Consider the following 22690-nt stretch of genomic DNA (forward strand, 5'->3'; position numbering starts at 1 on the left):
TGTCAACAGTTAACACTATCACATGCCTTCATAATTAATAAGATAAGGTACTCTTGCGTCTAGAGGTTGATACCGCATGTCGCCCATTAATGCAACGGAACAATGCGCCAATCATAAGGATGATATGCAATCATGCATATTATGTGCATTAAATATGATACTTTATCTTCTAACGATCGAGACCCAGCCAATTGTCCCGATGAAATGCTGACACCTCAGCTCAACATTCTAAAAAGATAAGTTCAGAAGGTAAATGATGACACATCACACTCTAGTCAATCAGATTATGCCTCATTCGACTAAATTTAAAAGGGAGGCTTGTGATGTGGTGGAATCCTGCAGCCCCAACATGGCTCCTATAGTTAAGAGTCATGTTGAGTTGTTAGTCAAAATCAAGGTGAGTGAAACATATGATTCTAGGAGAATCAAACTGATCTAGATGGAATTTGAGTTTGATCAAATCTACTCAATGCCTTCATCCTAGGGATTTCCCCAAAGATAAGGTAGCAACTAAGACTTGATTTTAGTGGCCTATCTCCTCCGACATCATCCATGTCTCATACTCGATCACCAACATTTCCCTTGCCTCGATCTCAGATCCCAACTTATCCATATCTTGGCCTCAGCTGCCAACATCACCCGGGCCTCACCTGGGCTTCAGTTTTAGTCTCAAATCCCAATATCACGCAGGCCTTATTCTCAGATTCCGGTATCACTGGGGCTTCGGTCTCAGATACTGATCTTATCTAGGTCTCGGTCTTAGATCCCGGCATCACCCATTATCTCGGCCTTAGTCGCTGACACCCTCCACGCCTTAGTCTCAAATCCTAGTATCATCCATGTTTCGACATCAGTGACTGATCTCCTCCACACCTCAATCTCAGATCCCAACATTCTCCCTGTCTCAACCCCGATCTCCGATTTCGCCTTTTCTCAAGGTCACTCCATATCGACGTCATTTTCTCACCGTCCTCAAATTGGACACACACTAAATCCTCACCAAGTGATCATTTTTCCCAGAAGATGCAGACAACAACGATGAATATTTTAGAACTCGTGACATCGAATGAATGAAAAAGTGACTACGTGGTTTCTGAATCTAGTATCTAGATGCCTTCGTTCAAACATGTAGCAATTAATAGATGGAGAGGTAGCTAACGGCGGTTGAATATGGTCCCCTTAGTAGCTTTGATATGGTGGCGTTCTTTTGTTTTTTTAACCGCTATATAAATCCTAAAGAGAATAAGAGTAAAGGATTCAAAATTCCAAACTTCTCCTTCGACTCCATAGGTTCTCCACTTCTTCTCCATCTTCCTTGTTTAATATATTATCTCAAGTAAATTCGAATTTAACCTGCCGGAACTCCCGAATGTCAGTCTAACCTTCTGGACTGGACTGGCGGCTTGATAATCTACAGTATTTAACAAACGACCGATGGCTTGACTATCAATGTACTCACATCCAAAAAATCTAACATTTTTGGAAAGCTTGAAAAACATTTAAAAGCAATATGAAAAAGCGTAAAATCTCTCCTTATATTAAGTAAACTTAATTAGCTGTCTGAATGCAATTTGCTTAAAGAATTAAATTGGAAGTATTCTCAATAATTTTTTATTCGCCTACTTGTTTTTTTACATAGTTTCTCAGATAAGGAAAAAAAAATGAGATACAACACGTCAACACACGGTGAGACGAGAAGATGAGACAAGTACTAGTGTTGATGAACATGAATGAAAAGTTTTGTTCAGGAAAAGGATTATAACCTCCTCTTCAAAACTTAAAACGAACCCGTAAATTTATTTACAGTAGAGATCGGTGCCGGTGACAAGAAAACATAATTCAAAATACTAACAATTCTGTGCTTCTATTACTTCAAATATAAAAGCCCAAACCGCATCGTGATTACTTACTCCCACACAGGGCACGCAAACATGAAGGATACTTGGAATATGACCGCCTACGGAGACGATTCAACAATAAATAAATGGCATTGACATCTGTGAGCATCAAACGTGTTATTTATAGCTCAATAAAATTGAACAAAGGTTGTAATCCAAAATAACAGGATAGAGATCTGTCAATAAGGTTTTACCACTCAATATATACAATATTTGAGCCGGGTGTAAGAAGTTCCCAGCATGAAATGACGGTAAGCAAGATCAACATATGTAGGTCGTACATTCATGTGAGACGAATGATGTAGCATCATCAACGGGTTGCAGTCTCTGGTGCTCTGTAGAAAAGTAGGCGCGCTACAGACCGATCAATGGGATTACTCTCAGTCTCTATGCCCATATATTCGACAGATCTGGTAAACACAGCGAAACATTTCAGAAGAAAATGTGGATCTTCACAAAATGTCTTTTGAAAAGGGTACCTTGATCAGCGACAGAGTTAATTGCGTGGTCCTAAATGAATTAATAATAATCGAGTGAGATGTTATAAAGTTGTTTTTTTTAAAACAAAAAGAAGAAAAAGAGTTTTAAAAAAACTCACTAAAACTCACTAAATATTCAATAAAAGATCCTCTGAGTTCAGAAAGGATTTTGCGGAGTTTTATTCCTAGATTTGTGTACCTGTTTGATGTTCCTGTACCATGTATTTCTCTTCCATGATCAACACCTTCAGCATTTGCAGCAGCACAATTATGTCTCTGTTCTGCACTCCTGGCCAATCGATATAGGCTGTCCCTTATACAAAGCTTTGTTCTATATTCCAACTGCAGTAAACAAACCTAATTGCGTGAAAATATTCTCATATCTGCATAACAGGCATATTAACTACTTACAAGAAAAAAGAACAGGAAAGTTTCCACCCACATTGTGTGAATACTATGAATTATGGGATTGGGGAGTTGAACTACTGATCCAGAGATTTCAGAGATGAATAATTGCAATGGTGAATTAGAGTCCAATGGCAAGATAAGATCTATATTAGCCTATCCTAAATAGTTGGAACTCGTGACTTTTGTTTTACTTACAATCATTAATATAACAAGGGGCAATATAAACCAAATAGAGTTGCACAATTGCATAAATAGTACCATACCTGGCCAATGACACCCTGGAGCTGCTGGAAACTGATAACTTTGACAGAAAGATTATCAAGGAAGATCGAAGGCATTAATGAGTTTTTTCCTACTGCAGAATCCATATCTTTTTCATGAATCTCTATGCTTGTATTCCCTCGGTCATTATGAATGTTTTGGCCAAAATTAGCATGCTGTTTCCTAACAGAATTACCCAGCTCTAGTGATCTTATGTTTGGGTTATCTACCATTTCTTCCAGCTTCATGACAGGATTATTTAACAAAGCATCAGGTACTTTCCCCATTCCATGGGAAGAGTTATTGATAACATGAGCTGAGACTTCAAATGATGAGGAAGGATCTTGTTTACAATCAGTAACAGTGCCGGATGCTGACTGCAAAAGAAGATCCTGGTATAGAAGTTTGTTGTCCACATGAAAATCAGGATTTAAGGATAGCGTTAAACTTGAACAGTCTGATTTCGCAATACAATCTCGTTTTGAATGAAGCTGAGCAGGATAAGTTGCAAGACCTGTAAAAGAAACATCATACTTCCAATTAGCCATTATTATATGTGGAGAGGATAAAAAGCACTACCAAAGTGGTGAAATAAAACCTTTTCCTTTCGCATCAGATAAGAATTGTCTATTGAGCTGCTGCTGGGTTTGAATGTCTATCTGTGGCTGCTCATATGACAGAGATATATAAGTTAATGGCCATTAATTCTTAATGTTTCTTATGGACAACGCCAAGGTTACAATATATACATATATATTTTTATCAAAACATATCTTCCAAAAATAGAGCCCATGAGGCCCAAGGTTACAATATATTAATTTGACTTATGGTGGTTGAAGGCCCCAAACTTTTCATGATATTTAAAGAGAGAACACTGTTTCAACAACCATAATGATGGCTTGAAGTTAGTTTAACCAGGAAGTTAGTTTCCATGATGTTAGATTTCAACACAACCAGCTAGCTAAATCAGAATAATATTATGAAAAATAAAATATAAAAAGTAAGCAATTAGAACATAGTTTAGGGTTTATCCTGTTTACCTCATGTTCGACCAAGTTATTAGTGCTACATGGTGTCAGAGATGATTTATTATCTTCCCCTCCACCACCATCATATGCCTTCAAGTATAACACACACAAACTTTAAGAATCAAAATCCCCAAATGTAATAGATGAAAATCACTAGCTACTTCAGTAAGATATCACAAGAATGTTAATGTCTAAAAACCTGTACTGCACTTGACTTGAAGGACGGGCAGGTCAAACAAGATTGCCTATGAGTATCAACCTGTGGTTTACTACATTCATCCAAGCATCGACTGTTTTCACAATACACTGATGCATTCTCCAATTCTTTGAATTCTAGAGTTGAAGATTTGAAGGTTGAGGTAAACTTATCTTCTGGACCATACATGTCTTCTGAGGAAGATATCCATGAAGGCCCATCTGTATTGCTCCATTGCCCAAAGGTGGGGTCACAATTTCTCCAAAAGAAACAAAATAAAATGAAAATGATGGTCACTACAACAAAATTAAACCTTAAAGATTAGAGTTGCGGTATAGAATACCAACTCTGACCTACCTGAACATTTTATCAACGTCGTCAAAACTGCTGATATCCGACCAGCCATAATACAGATCATTTTCATTTGCCAAAAAAGTAACTTTTGAATCAACTGAGCTATTATTCTCAAATGGCAATTGGCAGATGCCCATTTCTTCCTCAGCATTCCTTGTAGCAGGATTGCTTGAGCTGCACATCTTGCTTTGTGAAACTGTATTGCCTTGACAATCCCCTGGCACAGAAAAGGAAAGACCCAGAAGTAGAGTGAAGGGATAATCTTAGCTGGTATGCAATTTCAATTGATATACAAGGGACACACCTTTTGCTACATTGGAGCTTTCATTTTCAAGAGAAGAGCAGATGTTTGTTCCTTGTTTTCTCCAAATGGCATCTTTGTTCTTTGACACTTTGCTCCCTGCACTGTTTCCAATATTAGTCTTATTACTTTGTTGAGCAACAATGAAATTGCCTGGTGCTAGAGACTCTTCCACTTGTTTACCGCCTCTGTCAGAGAATATCTGATCATTGTTTTCACCAATATTACCAAAAACAATGTCTTCAATCTGGATAACCAAAGACACATCTTATTTTACCACTATAATCAGAGAGCCAAACAAAAAAATTTAGATAGCAGAAGACAAAACTCGAAAAATAAATTAAAAATAGAATTTTCCTTAATCTATGGTAGTTCAATTACATTTGATGGGACCAAAAGCACTGCAACCCAAACATGGAATAACATGCATACAGAAGCTACAAGCAGGGTTGTTCCCAGGTTTATGGTAATGAATCAATCTATAGTTAACATACTAGCATAGTCAGTACAATAATACACATCAATGATATAAACAACTTTCACATAGCAGATTCCTTCATTGTACAGCTTGGACATTAGATTATTTCGCTGGAGATGTGTTATCCTTCGTCATGATAGCAATTTGAAGACCATGGTCACAAAACACAACCTTAACATGAAAGAACTCTCAAAACTATAATAAATCCTCTTATCACAAAGGAATATTGAAATATATATATAAGTTAACATAGAAAGAAGCAACATTAAAGTTTCATTTTCTAGCAAGCACAGTACTCGTCTTGGACAAATTTACAAAAACAATATCTGCTGAATTATCAAATAAAAGAGAGCTCGTGTTTTTCTTGAATTGCTTGGCTCTTAACACTTCCCCTGCCACTGTCAGTTTGTTATAAGGTCCGAAGCAAAGCATTAATGCTCTATTGGTGCAAATTTTTCTCTAGCTTAGAGTTTAGCAAGCACCCAGGATACCAGTGTTCTCAAAGTTAGTAGCACACAAGATTACTCACATATCAAAGTATGAACTAAACTGTCTACACCAAATTAGTTGATTAATCACCGATATCAAACAAACTAAATTGCTTAACTTCAAATGACATGCTCGTTGGTTTTCTTCACTCAGGAATAACAGTCAGGCTACCATCGACTTCCTGGAAACAAATTTTCTTAAAGATTTAAAAATAAATAAATTAGGAATTTAGGAAATATTAATTACTGCTTAATAAATTACAAGCCCCCCAATTTCCGAAGCTAAGATCCATGTTAAAGACCTAAAGAAAAAGATAAACCTAATTGTAGAAGAGAAAGCATCAGTCAAAATTTAAGCGAACCACAAAAATAAATGAAATACTCATCCAAAATGAAATTAATAATGCAATATTAAAAGAAATACACAAGAGACCACCTAAAGAAAAATGAAAGAAACTATACCTCCGCTTGGTTCCAATCTTCCATCTTCTGCATGGAATGGAAACTATAAGCCTCCCCGAATCCAAATTAATCTTTCCTATATATATATATATTAGTATAACATCAAAGCGACTCTTGTTTTCTGAATACGAAAAATTCAGAACAACTTCCGAATCGAATCTTCCGGAAATCAAGCTCAAACTGAGCTAGAGAACCAGAAACAAGCAACTAAAAGGGAGACAAGGAGGGTTGCAGAATCCTTACTCTAGATCAGTAGATCCACAGCACAGCGCGATATACTACTCGTCTCCTCTTCCTTCTCTCTCTCTTTCTCTCTCTCTCTCTCTTTGCCACAATGAGTTCCGTCGCTTCCTTCTTCCCGATCCAACTGCGAATTAATTTCTTTCTTTATGGTTTGTGAGGATTAGAAGTGGAAAAAAATTGGGGCTCTTTTCTTCGCCTGTTTTATAACAAGAAATTACGCGACACTCGCACGAGGAGGGCGGGAGGTGGACCCGGCTGACGGACTCGTGGCTGCACCACGCGAAACACTGTGGGCCCCGCCGGGTCACAACTCGTGGCTGAGAGGAAGCGAGCGAGATACGCTCCGCTGCGGTTGCCCATAGTCCAAACCCAGAAGCAACTGCACTCCTCACAGACACGTCTCGAACTAGAAGCAACTCCTGGCTCCTTACCGTCACGTGGCGGTGCATCCGATCCAGCCGCGTATCGTATAACGGGCCCCTTACGCTGCCTACGAGCTAGATAGAAAAGATATGAAACAAAAGGGCGGGTGCGGCCTTCCGATTAGGCCGAAATTAACCAACTTTGAAGCTTAAATTAGGTGGGGAATTCGGGGGGTCCTGTTTACCTTTGAAGCTTAAAGGAAGAGGGAAGAAAAATACTACCACCGTGTTTACTTGGGGAGAAAAAAATGCAAAAGGAGCTCCTCTACCCCTCTATGAATCAATTTTGCAGTCCAAGCAATGCGATCAATGTCGCTGATGATGGCCGGTAATTATCAATAATTAACATATTTAGGGAGGTCAATAAAATCTCAAAAATTGGCACTTGCTCAGAAGCGATCGAAAATGCTCAATCAAGGTCGAGTGGCACAAAGAGAGGTCAACAAGGCCTCAAGAATCATTGGTAAATATTTTTCTCTCCTGTTTTTTCTCCTCTTCCTTACTCTTCTGAGACACTCATTTTTTGCTTTTGCATTTCAGATTTGGGGTATTGTAATTAATTATCAAATGAGGATGCCAAATATTGGTCAAATGTGGCTTCTCTTTTCATGTGAGATATCTAATAGGTACAATTTAACATATGGTTCCAATAATGGAATAAATGTCGCCGTTTGATGATTGAACTGGAAGCGGCGAGCTATCATTCCCGAACTATACATGTATTAATTATTTTCATGTATGTCTTCATGATATATATATACATTGACTTTCTTTACTGAAAAGTATATTATTTTAAAAGCGAGGTGCTTTTATCGCAGCTTTTTTTAGGTGTTTTGCGAGTCCACGTTTAATTTCGAGACAACTTGAGTTAACTATTGTCAACTTAATTGTTACGGTTAACTGATTTGGAAAGTTTCTAATGCATTTTATAAAATAATTTCACAGAATTACAGTGAAAGATAAATTTGGAATGAGACAAGAAAATCGTAGAAAGGGCGTTATGATAAAATACCAAATACAAAGAGTTTTGTTTTTTTTTAAACCAGTTTAATTCATGCACAAGGCTTCAAGCTATGTAGGTGTGAATTAACGATGAAGATATATGCATACTAACCACAATAAAGTAATTCCAATGACAGCAAAAAAACACATTGGACCACGTGAAGGCACAATAAAAACAAGATTTACAACACTATTTAAGGAGCATCCATTTTAAGCATCATCAACCAATTGCAAACACAGCGATCAGCAACAAAAAAGAGTACCAGCCTTTCGTGTCTTCCGAACCCGGTGACGCGTTAGCTGTTGGCGTCCGTCCAGCGACCGCAGGGGAGATGGTGTTAGTTCCCGGCGGGGAACGATACTGTTCATTTGTCGGCAATGGATTCTCTGGCCTGTCATGCGGTGGTGAACCTAAGGGCAGCTGCCTGCTGTTGTCAAGAGCATGACCTGCACAAATAAATGTTGGTCAAGTTTTCTTTGACAGAAATCTAGAGACCGCTGGGAATTCGGAACAAAAACTGACACGGCCAGAAGCATTTTAGATTTGATGGATACTAACTGGAGACAGAGACTATAAATTGCATTAGGTAGATAAATCGAGAAATCAACCAAAGACAAAGGCACAGAATGACTCACAATCAGATTGGGACCATCCTAACTTCAGATTCTCTCTATCGAAGACCATATGATAGCCTGTCATGAAATTCTCTGAAACGGCAGAATGAACTCTGTTAGGGAAATAAAGGAAATGAAACAAAAATGGAAACAATTAAGTTTGCCAATTGAAAGCTCACGGCCAATTGTTCCAAGATACTCTGGTGATGACTGTAGAGCCAAGCAAAATGCAGCAAGTTCCCCCTGTAAATTAAAATCTCATATTCTCTTTCCAATCATACAGAAAAACTGAAGCTGAGTTCACAAAATTTTCTTTTTGCATCTTTTATATTTTTCAACTTATATTGCAAAAGGCGTTAAGAAAATTGTTAGGCATTGGCAACAAACAAAACAATCAGATGTTTGACAAAGCTAATATTAGACATTTTGATAACCTAATCAGCTGGAACTTCGCTTAAATAATTCAAACAGTACAGAGAAATTTTCAGCCATTTAAATTTCAATACTCACCAAGTTACCCTACACATAATTAAGGCACTTATTTTAACAAAATCTACAGAATCTAAAGTACATGCACAGTATCAACAAAACTAATACAACTTACAGAAATATCAGAATTTGGACAATGACAGCGATAAACAAAAGCTAGACTACAGAAAAAGAAATAAACATGTGGTACCACAAATTTGTAGGTTTCCTGGAAAATGATAATTTCTATTTCATTGAGGAACAAATTCAGATATTCACAAACATTAGTTGGAATATTTCAGAAGCTTGTTTCGAGGTAAAGGTAAGTGTTCAAGCAGTAAAAGGAAGGCAATTTTCAGCTGTTCAAATTTCAAGATTGACAAAGCTACCAATACATTTTTAAGGCATTCCCTTATTCTTTATATTATATATTAGACAAAGCCAGTTGTAAGTGCATCTGTATGCTTATTTACAGTATCAATGAAATTGATAAACTCAAAATAAAGTTATAATTTGGATAATCATAGAGATAAACAAAAGCTAGAAGACAATGGGTAAAAGGACAATCGCAAGATTATCAAAATAGCAGTTCAGGAACAAGCAGCACCTCTTTGGTGTAAACAGGATAAATAGGATTCATAGCCACAAAGCTCTTGTTTCCACCAAATATCAATGTCACTTTCGGCATACCAGGAATCCCAAGAGGGCTGTTACAAAAGCAGCAAAACTGAGTAAATGGGAAAAGAAACCAGAACAAGTTCCATGATAGAAGCAACTCACCTGGCTTCATAACAATATTCCCACGTAGATTCACCACTGGTAGCAATCCTTGAAACATTAACTTGTCTGTCAAACTAATCAAACCACGGACATGTTAACCTCTAACAAAGGAAATATGCATTGACACAACTGAAAAAAAAGTACCTCCATAGCAACTCTCTTGTATATACTATCAGGGAGAAAGGTGAAGGAAGATCCACTATCAACCAGTGCATGAAAGTTGGTATTTACAGGACAATGAGATCCAATGCAGAAACTCTCCACCGCAATGGCATAAGTTTTGCTGAGACAAAACAGGACCAGTAAATGTAATGAGAAGTACCACAACTAAGGGTTTACAGAAGAAAAAAAAAAAAATCCGCTACCTTAACAACCCCTAGTGTCGGCCCCACGGATATGGAGGGAGGTAAATGCAGGTACACAGGCGTTAGGCGCATGGTGGGGTAAACCCCATGTCGTCAATTCCTGAGAATTGACCCCTAACCATTATGCCAGAGATGTCATGTGCTCATCATCTGCGCTACGCCCAAGGGCCAACTAAGGATTTACAGGAAAGTAATGCAAATGGCTGTGAGGTGGCATGTACATGCAACAAATGTGTAAATGGATAGTGGTTCATTATCCATGCACTTGTGAGCTCGATTCAATTTCTGTCCATTGCTCATGCACAAGATACCAAACACGTGTCACATCAGAGCCACATGTTTGATGACTTCTATGTATCATGTGTGAATCACCAATACACCCTAAAAATATTACACTAAAGGATAATATTTTTTTTTAAAAAAAGGTGCATTTTGCACAAACAAGGGTTTAAACTGGCAAACTGAGGTTTGGTGGTGTAAATACCACTACCAGTACTCCTACCACCAAGCAGGGGTGGGCTCCAAACCGAGGGAGAAGTAACAAGTCAGTAAATACATCATAATCAATGAGTGAGCCATGAAACTAGGGAACACATTTGACACTATAGAAGAGCATAATTACGATTCGCAATCTCTTTGTTTCACTCAAACAAAGCAATGCATGGTGAGAGGACAATAAGGTGTAACTTGGTTTTTCTTTTAGTAATAATTTGAGACGCTTATATTCATACAGTGATTAACATTTGCAGGCATGGAAAAGGAGTTCTGAAAACAGTAATAATGGAACAGTGGCTCAGAAATAATAATATGATTTATCTGTAAACAAACATACATTTTTCCATCCACAGTAATAAAAGACGTAGATTGTTGAGTTGAAGGGCCTTTGTCTCCAAACAATATTCTCCCAGAATCATCATCCCGAAAACACAAAGAGAAAGAATCATGTATCAATCCAGTTCTTGCAAGAAAGCTTGGAACTGAAACAGCTCCAAACCCCAAACCAAGAAGGCCATCAGGAGCAACTCCATCCAAATAATAACCACTTTGCATCCTACCACAGCTGGCTCAGGAACACAAAATCATGTTAAGAAACTTGTGAAAGAAGCAACTCAGCTACTCAGAAAGAGAATAAATAAATAAGCATACCCTATCAGGACTGAAGCGTTCACCAATAATCGATTCTCACTTGAGGCCATGTGAAATTTATCCTCAACCAACAAACCTGAACTGGATGTATTTTCTGTACTGTAGTTGATACTGTATGGGCAAGGGTTTTCTGGATTATCACAACTTGATTGTGAACTACAAAGCTCATTATTGCAGGAGAGATATTTGCTGGTTCTCGATTTGGCTGGGTTGTACATGCTAAGATCTTTATCCTGCACAATAGATGTTCCATATAAAAGGGAGCACCTGCCAATCAATCATTGGAATTAAGTGCTAAACCTGCGGTGAAATTTAAACTTAAGAGTCCTTTGTTTTTTGTCTACAGCAAAAATTTACTAATCCAATACATAGTTGGCAATTAATAGGAATATACATGCTCATAAATGAGAAGAAATAGAAACAAGCACAAGTGAAAGAACAAATAGTTACTGCTACAATTTCTATACACACCTACACAAGGTCGAAACTAAATTTTTTAAAAAATACATGCTACCACTTCGTGAAACTTCCTTGAGTCAAACCAACAATTTACATGATATCATAGAGATTATAGTGAAGTTTGGCACAAAATAAAATAGCATAATCAAAATCTTACACATCAGAATGCATGGATACACTAATTAACATCTTATACATTACTATACTGTAAGTCACATAAACCTATAAAAATTAGAAAATGAATCCTGGAGGAAAATTAGAGGTTTGAGGTCAAAATCCTTGTGATCATTATCATCAATCATAATTTTCAATAATGTTAGGTTGTCACCCGTAACAGAACCATCCATGTGCCTTGAAAAGAGCTCAAACATGCTGCAAAGTAGCGGTTCTACACTGTTCTAGGAAAGCCTTGGTAAAAGAGCTAGTCCATTGTTATAGGATCATATTAGTAACTTGGAACATAGGAACTATTATTGGTGTTGAAGGGTTTCAATATTATTGTGAGTCAGTGCAGGTAAAGAGAAAAGTCATTTGTTATAGGATTAGGATAGCAAATTTGTCATAGAATTAGGATAGCAAATTGAAAGGGAACACTTGTAGGGGTACATGCAACTAAGAGAAAAATAAACATAACATCGAAGAAACAAAATGAATTAGAGGGGAAAAAAGGTAGCACAAGTTTCGCTATTTCACATACCAGAAAAGTTAAACATAATAATGTAGTATTATGATATATAACAATGATAAAAAATAATGTTGTTTGTTAGATAATGTATGTGGATGCAACCCTCCATCTTGATGAAGGCAGGTTTTGGACCCAAACGTTAGCAACAACTAAAGATAATGTTGTTTATGTTAACAAGATAGAAAATATAATTCTAAAGTTGATTTTAAAGAAAAAAAGTAATGTTATAAATCCTTATGCCCTCGTGTAGAACAATAATCAAAATCAAAAGCAAACTTTGAGAAACCCTGTGTAATTACAAGACATGAAAAACTTAACATGGGGAAGATTTGAATCGATGTGTAGGAAGAGCAGAGTACTTCTAGGCTTTATATATAAAAAATTAAATGCAGAGGAATTGTTTCAACAAAATAGGCAAGCATTTGATAACTCTTTGATAATAATCATAATCCGAAAGAATATTTCCTTATTAGAAAGATAGATTGTGCATGATAAATGCTTAACTAACAGCGCTAGATATCCATTTGAGAGAACCTATTTTCAGTATTACAAGAACATCATGGTGGAACTTAAAGGTAATAGTAAATAGCAATTCCACTAGTATATGATATATTAATGCTAGAATAATGAAAAGGCAGAAATTGATAATACAGATGTCATGCAGAATGAGATGGCAAAAAAAAAAACAAATAGAGTTGGTGATGGGTGTGAGAAAGCACAAAAGTTATTACTCTAAAAAAGCTAAAATTTAATGATTGACACAATCATAAAAAATTAAGAGAATATACAAGGTGCAAAATAACTAAAAGGGACACCAAAAAATTATTAAAGAATAAATAAGATTTAATATATGACAATATTTATGACAACCTAAATAATAAGGATGAGGATAATGATATCAGCAGAATATTGACATTTTTATAGCAAAAGATCAACAACATACTTCCTTTAAGGCAAAAAATATCCCTTCAAAACTACAACTTCCACTCAAAAAATAAATCTTTAGACAAAACTTGATGTCCAGATATATTTGAATTTCTTGATGCATTTTCCCACTATTAGCAAATATTCTCGAGCTAGCGAAAAATATTCATAACTAAAAATATGGAACTGAAAGAAATATTTTTATCATGGTGTATTAAAATAATATGACAAGGCAATTTAATGGAGAACAAAATAGAAACCAAAGGTAATTAAATAGTATGAAAACAAGACTTAAAGGCATGGAAAGTTTGTCACTACAACCCAAATTTCCTTGTACAGGAGAGGTCACAGAACATATATGCCTACCAAACTGGGATAACCAGACAATGGAGCACATTGAACGCAATCACAAGGAACCCATAGCAAGTCACTTCCAGCATCCAGTGCAACAAGAAAAGACACATTAGGTGTCCCTATACTAATCCAAGTGTAGTATAACCTGCCAATCAACAAGAGATGATAAAACTCTCTGATGTAAATTAAACAGCATGTTGACTAGAATGGAATGGCTATAGTAAGAAATGAAAATGTTAATACCAAAAATGGCATAAAAAAGAATAGAAAGTGCTGCAGATTATGGGGTTATCTGCTGTCTAAACTGAATAAAATATATGAATTATGCACTATCAATATACAAGTGCATGACCTACAGCAACCTATTATTCCCAAGAGTATCATGAAATTCTTTGTTGTCATTAACAAATGATAGGCATGGTATCCACGTCATAAAAAAGGATAAAGAATGAATGGTTACAAGGAGAGAAACTTCTAGAGTTATCAGTTACTATCATATGCTCCTTATCCTTAAAAAATTACAAGAGAGTGATAAAATACCTATAGTATATTGGTTGTAATGCTGGACAGTAAAGAACTAAGGGTGAAAAAAAATGCAGATTTGCATGGTTACTGCAAAAAAGCTATCAGTTAAGAAATAAGCATGAAAAAATTGTGCAAATGTGCAGGGTTACTGGAAAAAATCATCTAAAAGAAAAATATTACTTGTGAGCAAACAAGGACAGCTCGAATAGACAATAAAATCAGAGAAAATGTCTAAATGATATAAACTTAATCAAAGATTATGTTTAGATTCCGTTCAGGTGAGATCCTATGAGGAAGGTATCCAAGCTTAGATTATAACACACAGAAGTAAAACTCATTCTATTGAAAAAAGAATCTCTTCCCTTTCAGGAGAAATGCAATCTCCTTATAAGGCCTTCAACTGGCCCTTCTAGTGGTCACAATCTCAGCATTGGGTCTCTATGACACCCTCATTTGTGGTTGTCGGGGATCAAATAATCCCATGTCCTGTAAATATTTATGTACAAGGCATGGGGTTATTTGGTCCCTAATAGTGTGTATGATTAATGCGAGGGTACTCTCTCGTTCAAGAAACTCCCTAGAGAAGGTGGAAGAGATAAAATGGCACCATAAGTCATTCTTCCCTCACTCAGACACCCACTACCTCCTCTGGAGAGGGATTAGTTTTATCCTAGCTTTTGGCAGTAAACATTAACAGCACCCACTACAATCCTTCTACCTGAGCCGAAGCATGAGACAGTTAATAACAAAACGAAAATGGGAAGAGGAACTGAACTCCAAGACAAGAAAACACGGCACAATTCAGATCACAGAAAGACCAACATATGCATCTTACAGGTCAGGATGCTTATGCACACACAAGAGTGAAATTTATTCCCAAGGCACACCTACATTGGAATACCACATAAAACCAGAAAACTAGTGTGAGGGCAACAACTGATATTCTATTCATGAAAGCAGGTCATGACTCATGAGAAATCTACAATTAATCCATTACTACCTGACAGGATCAAAGGAGAGCCCATTGGGGCTTGGGAATGCCCTGTGGATCGAAGAAGCAAGACAGCCATGAATACAACACTCAGTCAAGTACTCAAGTGGGTGTTACATGTGTACCATCTCTTCCTCAAGCGATTTGACTGAGGTGGTCCCATATGCAGTTAGACAAATTGTATTAACCATAAGAAAGTTCTAAGGAGTAGAGTGAGACCAAAGAAATTTCTATTTAATGTCTTTAAAAGTAATTAAAAATCTATGGATGTTACCAACAAAATAACATCATATAGAAGTAATGGTTAGCTAATATCTATATAGACTACCCCAAATGCTCGAGACCCATTACTTTTTGTGGTCTTGTTGTCGTTGTCCAATTGTCAATACAAAGGGAATATTTTAAGTTCAATATGCTTCAATAGGAGAGGCTTATTTTCTTGGTTACTGAGATATTTATAATAAAATTCCTCTAGCCAAGAATCTTTGACCCACAAAAATTAAATATGAGCACAATCGATTTCAAATTCATAGTCATACTACTTCAGTATACTACTTGGTGCTGCAATTGTTAGACTTTTAACTAACCATGGAATGGAATATCAATACTTCATTCTTCTATGACTAAAAGTGTCATTTAATTGAAGAAAATAACATAAATACTATAATTATATAATTCAACCTGGTAAACACCACAAAACCAAACGTACTTGGGAATCAACACTTCATCTTTGTTCATGTCTATTTTACTGTCTTCTTCTAAGAAAAGAACGACCAGATGACTCAAAAGCTTGACATTTTGAAGGAAAAACAAAACATAAAAAATGAACGAGTTAACTCACCATCCGAAGTCGTTCCCGAATGACACAGTCTCACTCCCATCTGATGGAAACCAAATTTGAAAACGAGTGCCGAGACGCCGCCTCTGCCGCTGGAAATCGTTCCTCGCCAGGATCCGATAATACTCAACGGTCCGCCTGATAGGCCACCCGGGAATCCCTCCACGCGACGCCACGGCCGCACGCGCCTCGTCGGAGAAGCGGTGGATGAGATCCGACGAGAGCGCGGAAGTGCCGCCTGCGCCCCAGGCTACGCAGCTCGCAGAGACCAAAGCGATCAAGATACGAACTTTCTCCATGTAAAACGTGCAGATCTGATGGCAGTGTCCAAATGGGACGAAATCTATGACCCCCGGAAGAAGCGAGAACGGAAGAAAGCAGCGCGAGCGCGCATGGAGCAGATCCGGGAACCGAAGAAGAAAAGATCCGTGTCAGAATGTAGGACGGCAGAGATGAAGAACTTTGGAAGGGGAAAAGGATCTAGGGCTTAGGAAGGAAACCTTCGCCTGCCTCCTCGAGCCCACAATTTCGAAGAGGGAGAGAGATAGAGAGAGTCGAAGCGAAGTGGACGACGCAGCTGTGTTCTTTTTTGGTATTCTTATATAAATCGCCCTCTAATGTTTTTCAATAACAAGTCAAACCCTGAGAATCGAGACGTTGGAGTTGGTGATGACGCGGCTGTCACGGACCCAGAAAAATTGTTGTTTTGCGAGTCGGGGAATGGATGCGATGGACGGTGCGGATCAATTTCGTTAGCTTACAGTATAACTTGTGTCAGCAGAAGTTTTTTTGAAGAAATAATAAAAGCAAGTTATTTCAGATGTAATTTTAAATAACCAGTAAATAAATAATGGATAGGATGGGAGTGGCAGTGGAGTTCACGTGCATGGCATCTCGTTCCCAATTTGATGGGCATCCTTGGAACTGCCGTTACTTGCAATAAAAAAAGAAGAGCTTTTGTTTGCTTTCGTGCAATTAATAAATTTACTATGAAAATAAAAAAAATGGATTTGAACCCGACGTGAATCGAACACGCAACCTTCTGATCTGGAGTCAGACGCGCTACCATTGCGCCACGGATCCGCTTGCTTTGAACTTGAACAATTGTTTTATATAATTGATATTATTTTGTCTCCATATGTTATAAAGGAAAAACAAAGAGAGTAAAAACCTGATGAGCTTTACCTAGAAAAAGAGAGAGTAAAGGCTTCCACATTGGTGGAAGTTATTGAGTGTTATAATATTTAATTGGTGCTAAAATCAATGTGAGATGATATTCAATTGAAAATGGCAGTGAAAGCGTTCAAAGGGTTTTTTACATATTAAAAAAAAAAAAATCTCACATGCTACCTGCGTTCAAAGGTTTTTTTATAAAAAATAAAAATTTCTCTCACCTACGTTGAGTTCAAATTAGGGCAAATCCTCATGTCTATTTTTTTTACGGATAAGAGGAAATGCCACTTGCATAGTAGAAAGTAATGGTCTCTACCTATTTTATAGATAAAAGTCATTACTCCCCATGAATATATATAAGTGGTTCCTTCTTTAATCCGTAAAAAATAAATCAGAGTATTTGGGCTACTGTTGAAACATAGGATGACCTTTTATATTTTTTATTAAAAAAAATTTATATTTTAAAATTAAAAATCAACAAATTTAATTAAATTTGTGGTATATTTTTAATAAGGCTAAAATAAAAAAATATAAAATTCACCCAACGACTAGTTAACAGTCATTTTAATAAAAAAAATAAACTTTCATTTATAAATACTCATCATCTTACCCAACTTATTTCAATCATTCAAACACATTAATCCCTTTAAAAATCTTCTCTTTACTATTTTCATCCGAAATGGATGAAAATAACGAAGGATTTTTAGAAATCTTTTAGAAAATACTTCTTTCCAAAATTTACAAATTCTATGAAATTATCCATATTTTTCATATCCTCCAAAGTATCCATATAATTCATACCCACCAAATAATTTATATCGTCTATATCCATCAAATTATCCATATAATCCATATGCACAAAATTATCCATCTAATCCACATGCAGCCGGTATATTTTTTACATCTCCGATGAAAAATGAACCATTTACTTTGACTTTTGTTCTGAAGACTCGATTGTCTAATCATGAATCCCCAATTGAACTCATAAATTCGGAGAAGATGGATTCTGGCACTACGGATAGAAGAAAACAGTCAACATAAAGTAAGGTTGAAATGAGGTTTTAGCGAGATTGTTTGTCACTATCAGCGATAATCCAATCATCGACAATGATCAGAAGGTGGATGCTTTCTGGGATGTGTTACAAGTTATTACAATGAGAATCATCCTCTAAGTACACCTAATAGAATTGTAAGTGTCATACGATCACACTAGCACAATATCATTCAAAAAATATATATTGCTTCATTGCAAATTACAATAGTGTTTATAGTGCGTATTGTAGGGGCCACAGTGATGAGGATATATTATAGCTTGCGGATGAATCGTAAAGCACGGTCCAATGTTTACTCCATATCTATTGATCACCTTGTTGGCACGAAGAAGGCAAAGACATCAAAGTCAAGAGCAAGCAACACCTCATCTAACTAAGATGAGAGTTTACATGTAAACCTAAACGAAGAATAAACTCGTCCAATATAATGGGTCAGAAGGCAACAAAAAAAAAAGAAAAAGGTAAAATGAAATCGGATATTGAAGGTATGACAATAAATTTGGACAATATGTTTCCAAAATTTATTGAGTATACAAGCATAAAAATGACTGAAGTTGAAATAAAACAAAAATAACTCAAAGTTGAGGAGATAAAAGCAAAAGCTACCAAGATGAAAGCAAAAGCTGCCTTTGCTACAGTTCAACTAAAGGAATACAGAATTCTTTCGAAGGACACTTTGCAAATGACAGAGGAGCAATTTATCATCTACGAACATCTATGTCAAGAGATTAGGGGGAGATGGAACATGTAATTTTCATTTATTATAATTTTTAATTATTGTACTTTTCCATTAATATAATTTTTTATTATTGTACTTTTTCAATTAATATGCAATTTCTAGTAGATTAATGTAGTTGTTATAAAGTAGTTGTTGGAATATATTCATTGTAATATAGCCGTTGTAATATAGTCATTGTAAAGAAAAAAAATAGACACTTTGTGCTCTACAATTTTTCATTCTAAGAGCATACCATTTGAATTCATTTCTTTCAAAATGTTTCAATATTCAAGTAGCATCATCTCTAACTCGACAAGTGAAAATAAAGTCCAAGTTGAAGTTGTTGATGAAGGTTATGATCTCAGAAATGAGCTAATGTCATTGATACTTTAACAAAACTGATAAATAGTTGAATATCAAAGTAATAACGAGATGCGGCGAAGAAGAATGTTTATTCAAAGAAATCATGAAGTTGTGCCGGTAAGGCTCTCAAATCTCCACAAATCCAGTATATCTAGATCAAATATTTTGAAGACGATTTCGTATGCGAAAAGATTTATTTTGTCTCATAATGAATGCACTTGAGAGTCGTTCATTGTATTTTCAACAGAGGGGTGATGCTTCGAGAACGCATGGGTGAATCAAACGTCATCAAGTGTCTTTTCAAGTTCTGCGGTTATGTGATTGAACTATTTGGTGATCGATACTTGAGAATGCTGAATGTTGATGATGTTCAACATCTTTTTCAAATGCATGATGAGAGGCACGACTTCCCTAGAATATTGGGCATCCTTGATTGCATGCATTAAGAATGAAAAAATTGTCTAGATGCTTGGAAAGACCAGTTTACAAGAGTTCGTGGATGATCAACAATCGTGCTTGAAGCGGTTGTGTCTCAAAACTTGTGGATATGACACATATTCTTTGGTGTTGCAGGTTCACGTAATAATATTATTGTGTTGTACAAATCTCCCATATTCAATAACATCTTGTAAGAAAATGCCCCCGGAGATTAATTTCACGGTCAACGAGACTCAATATAAGGGGTAATAGATGGAATATATTCGGAATTGGCTACTTTCAAGAAAGTTTTTCCTTACCTGGAAGATCCCAAGAGGAGATTATTTAAGGAAAGATAAGAGGTTGCAAGAAAAGATGTTGAACGAGCATTTGGGGTGTTTTAAGCTTGATGGAAATTGTTAGAGGTCCATCTTGTTATTGGTACAAAAAAAGTTAAAATTGTTGGTGCAGGTTGTACTAATAATCTGATTTTTGCGTATGACAAATAGGTTAAAGTTAGATGCGGTGTCTGTCTAACCTTTCTACCAAGTATGCAGGAGTTAACTGGTTTGAAGGACATGACACCAGGCTAAAATTCAGCTAGGTCCATGGGACCCGATAGCTGGTACGAAGTTCAGATAGGTCCATGGGACCCGATATTTGGTGGGAAGTCTGGTTGGGTCTGCGAGACCTTACAATCGACAGAAATCTAGTTGGGTCGATGGACCTGACAACTGGCGAGAAGACCTGGTGGGTCAAAGGGAAGTCAAACGACTGCAGTTGGTAAGTGGAGGTAAGCAACTGAAGAAGAGATCGGTGAGGATGTGTTTCCTATTGAGGGAACTGTAGAAGTCAGCCCAGCTTAGGTCTATTTGAAAAATCTAAGTTGAGACATTGACTAGATCCTGATTTCGAGAAGAAATGATCTAATTACTACTACTATTTTATTATGTTGTGTTAACTCTGTTTTGTAGGATAAATATATTTTCTATTGCCTGGACTAATCTTTTTGCAGGGAAGAAGCTACTGAAAAAAAGGAGAGTTCGGGTGCCCGGACTAGGCTCGCCCGGGCGCGAGCACTTGGGCTATCCGAGTGCTTGGAGTCGGTCTATGCGCCCATACCCAAAAAATTCATCCAAAAGCTGATGTAGAGCGCGTCAACTGGCCGAGCCACGTGGTCCAACATCCCGGAGGGGTTCCAGGCGCCCGGAATGAGCCTATATAAAGGTCTTCGAGTAGGAGCTTCAGAACAACAACTACTACGACTTTTACTCTTACTCAATGCTCTAAAAATCTCCTACGACGCTGTAAAGCTCCTCCAACAACCAGCGATCAAGACTTTCTCATTATCTTTGTTGTCAATAACATTGCCTTTAGTTCTTGTACTTAACTTGTGTAATCATTTGAGCTATTAGTGAATTGCCCAACGAAAGCACTTGACGAGTACAGACCTTGGAGTAGGAGTTGTCGAAGGCTCCGAACCAAATAAAACTAACTTGTGTTAGCGCTTGGTTTCTCTATTTCTTTTCTTCTTTTATTCTTCCACTGCGTACTCTGATTGATTCGCTCTCGATTTTAGATAATCGCTATTCACCTCCCCCCTCTAGCATCTTTCTGATCCTATAAGTGATATCAGAACAGGTACCGCTCTAAATTGGTGCAACACTAATCAGGTAAGGGGGTGTTTTTTAATTTCTTTCCTTTCTCTTTCAGTTTTTGAGCTTTTTCGATATAATCCAAATTGGTACAATTACTTCTTTGGAAAAAAAAAATCTTGGTAAACTACTCTGAATTGGTGTAACATCAATCGAGTCTTAATATCTTTTTTCTTTTCTCACACTATTAATCCAAGACCTAGTCTCAGGACTGTAGGGGATCGGTGGCCAGTTAGAAGGGGGTTGGATAGCTAGGCCACCCCTAATTTACTTTCTTTTCTGCACAGTTAGTTTACGCAAGCGGAATATACTAAAACTAAAACGATGAAAGCAAAGCAAGAATACAAATGCTAACACAATTCCTTTACGTGGTTCGTAGATTGCTTGCTCCTACTTCACGGCGTGTCCTTGAGGTGGACGATCCCTATCCGTCGGTGGATTAGCCCCCGACAAACTCCGGTTATCTCAAGTCGCTCCTTGTGGGTGGAGAAACCTCACCACAACACCAACCAAGACTCTTGAGACTAGTAGACTACTAATTAAGGTTTACCACCACTAATTTCATCAACTATAACCAAGCTCCCAAGCTTTGGTTGTATAGGCCGCGGGTTGAAAACTCCGCCTACCAGTCGACTGCTAAATGGGGGGTTGGATAGCTAGGTCACCCCTAATTTACTTTCTTTTCTACATGGTTAGTTTACGCAAGCGGAATATACTAAAGCTAAAACAATGAAAGCAAAGCAAGAATACAAACGCTAACACAATTCCTTTACGTGGTTCGGAGATTGCTTGCTCCTACTCCACGGCGTGTCCTTGAGGTGGACGATCTCTATCCGTCGGTGGATTAACCCTCGGCAAACTCCAGCTATCTCAAGTCGCTCATTGTGGGTGGAGAAACCTCACCACAACACCAACCAAGACTCTTGAGACTAGTAGACTACTAATTAGGGTTTACCACCACTAATTTCGTTAATTATAACCAAGCTCCCAAGCTTTGGTTATATAGGCTGCGGGTTGACAATCCCGCCTACCAGTCGATTGGTAAAACCATCAGTCGACTGCCTTATGTGAAAATTCGACCGTTACATCCCAATGGCTCGATACCAGTCGACTGCTAAAACTAGCAGTCGACTGCTCCACAC

At 37.2% G+C, this 22690-nt stretch overlaps 2 protein-coding genes and 1 non-coding gene across 13 annotated transcripts; all 3 read right to left on the reverse strand.

Moving 5' to 3' along the window:
* Positions 1 to 1844: 1844 nt before the first annotated feature.
* Positions 1845 to 6777, reverse strand: LOC122012732 (protein LNK1-like). 11 transcript variants are annotated; one of them, XM_042569373.1, is made up of 12 exons: positions 6597 to 6775; positions 6354 to 6429; positions 5109 to 5172; positions 4929 to 5024; positions 4628 to 4841; positions 4274 to 4529; positions 4087 to 4164; positions 3645 to 3711; positions 3049 to 3560; positions 2577 to 2719; positions 2378 to 2408; positions 2001 to 2308 (listed from the first exon to the last, which is right to left on the reverse strand). In XM_042569373.1, exons 2-12 carry the CDS (start codon positions 6384 to 6386, stop codon positions 2279 to 2281), a joined length of 1524 nt encoding a protein of 507 aa, XP_042425307.1. In that variant the 5' UTR covers positions 6387 to 6429; positions 6597 to 6775; the 3' UTR covers positions 2001 to 2278. The 11 variants fall into 11 exon arrangements, 10 of the variants coding, with proteins under 10 accessions (XP_042425307.1, XP_042425303.1, XP_042425305.1 ...); XR_006120310.1 differs by lacking the exon at positions 2378 to 2408 and adding an exon at positions 1845 to 1997 and having other exon boundaries at positions 2093 to 2308; positions 2577 to 2734; positions 4929 to 5172; positions 6597 to 6776; XM_042569369.1 differs by having other exon boundaries at positions 2577 to 2734; positions 4929 to 5172; positions 6597 to 6777.
* A 1317-nt stretch (positions 6778 to 8094) lies between these two features.
* Positions 8095 to 16764, reverse strand: LOC122012734 (aspartic proteinase-like protein 1). Its single transcript, XM_042569375.1, has 10 exons — positions 16174 to 16764; positions 13829 to 13961; positions 11395 to 11627; positions 11081 to 11308; positions 10028 to 10166; positions 9884 to 9957; positions 9711 to 9810; positions 8815 to 8878; positions 8657 to 8728; positions 8095 to 8467 (listed from the first exon to the last, which is right to left on the reverse strand). The coding sequence occupies exons 1-10, from the start codon at positions 16467 to 16469 to the stop codon at positions 8241 to 8243; spliced, it is 1566 nt and encodes a 521-aa protein (XP_042425309.1). The 5' UTR covers positions 16470 to 16764; the 3' UTR covers positions 8095 to 8240.
* Positions 16765 to 17181: 417 nt separating this feature from the next.
* Positions 17182 to 17253, reverse strand: TRNAW-CCA. Its single transcript has one exon. It is a non-coding gene; the product is annotated as a tRNA-Trp (tRNA).
* Positions 17254 to 22690: the final 5437 nt, after the last annotated feature.

Source organism: Zingiber officinale, chromosome 8A, assembly GCF_018446385.1.
Source record: "Zingiber officinale cultivar Zhangliang chromosome 8A, Zo_v1.1, whole genome shotgun sequence".
Lineage (NCBI taxonomy): Eukaryota > Viridiplantae > Streptophyta > Magnoliopsida > Zingiberales > Zingiberaceae > Zingiber > Zingiber officinale.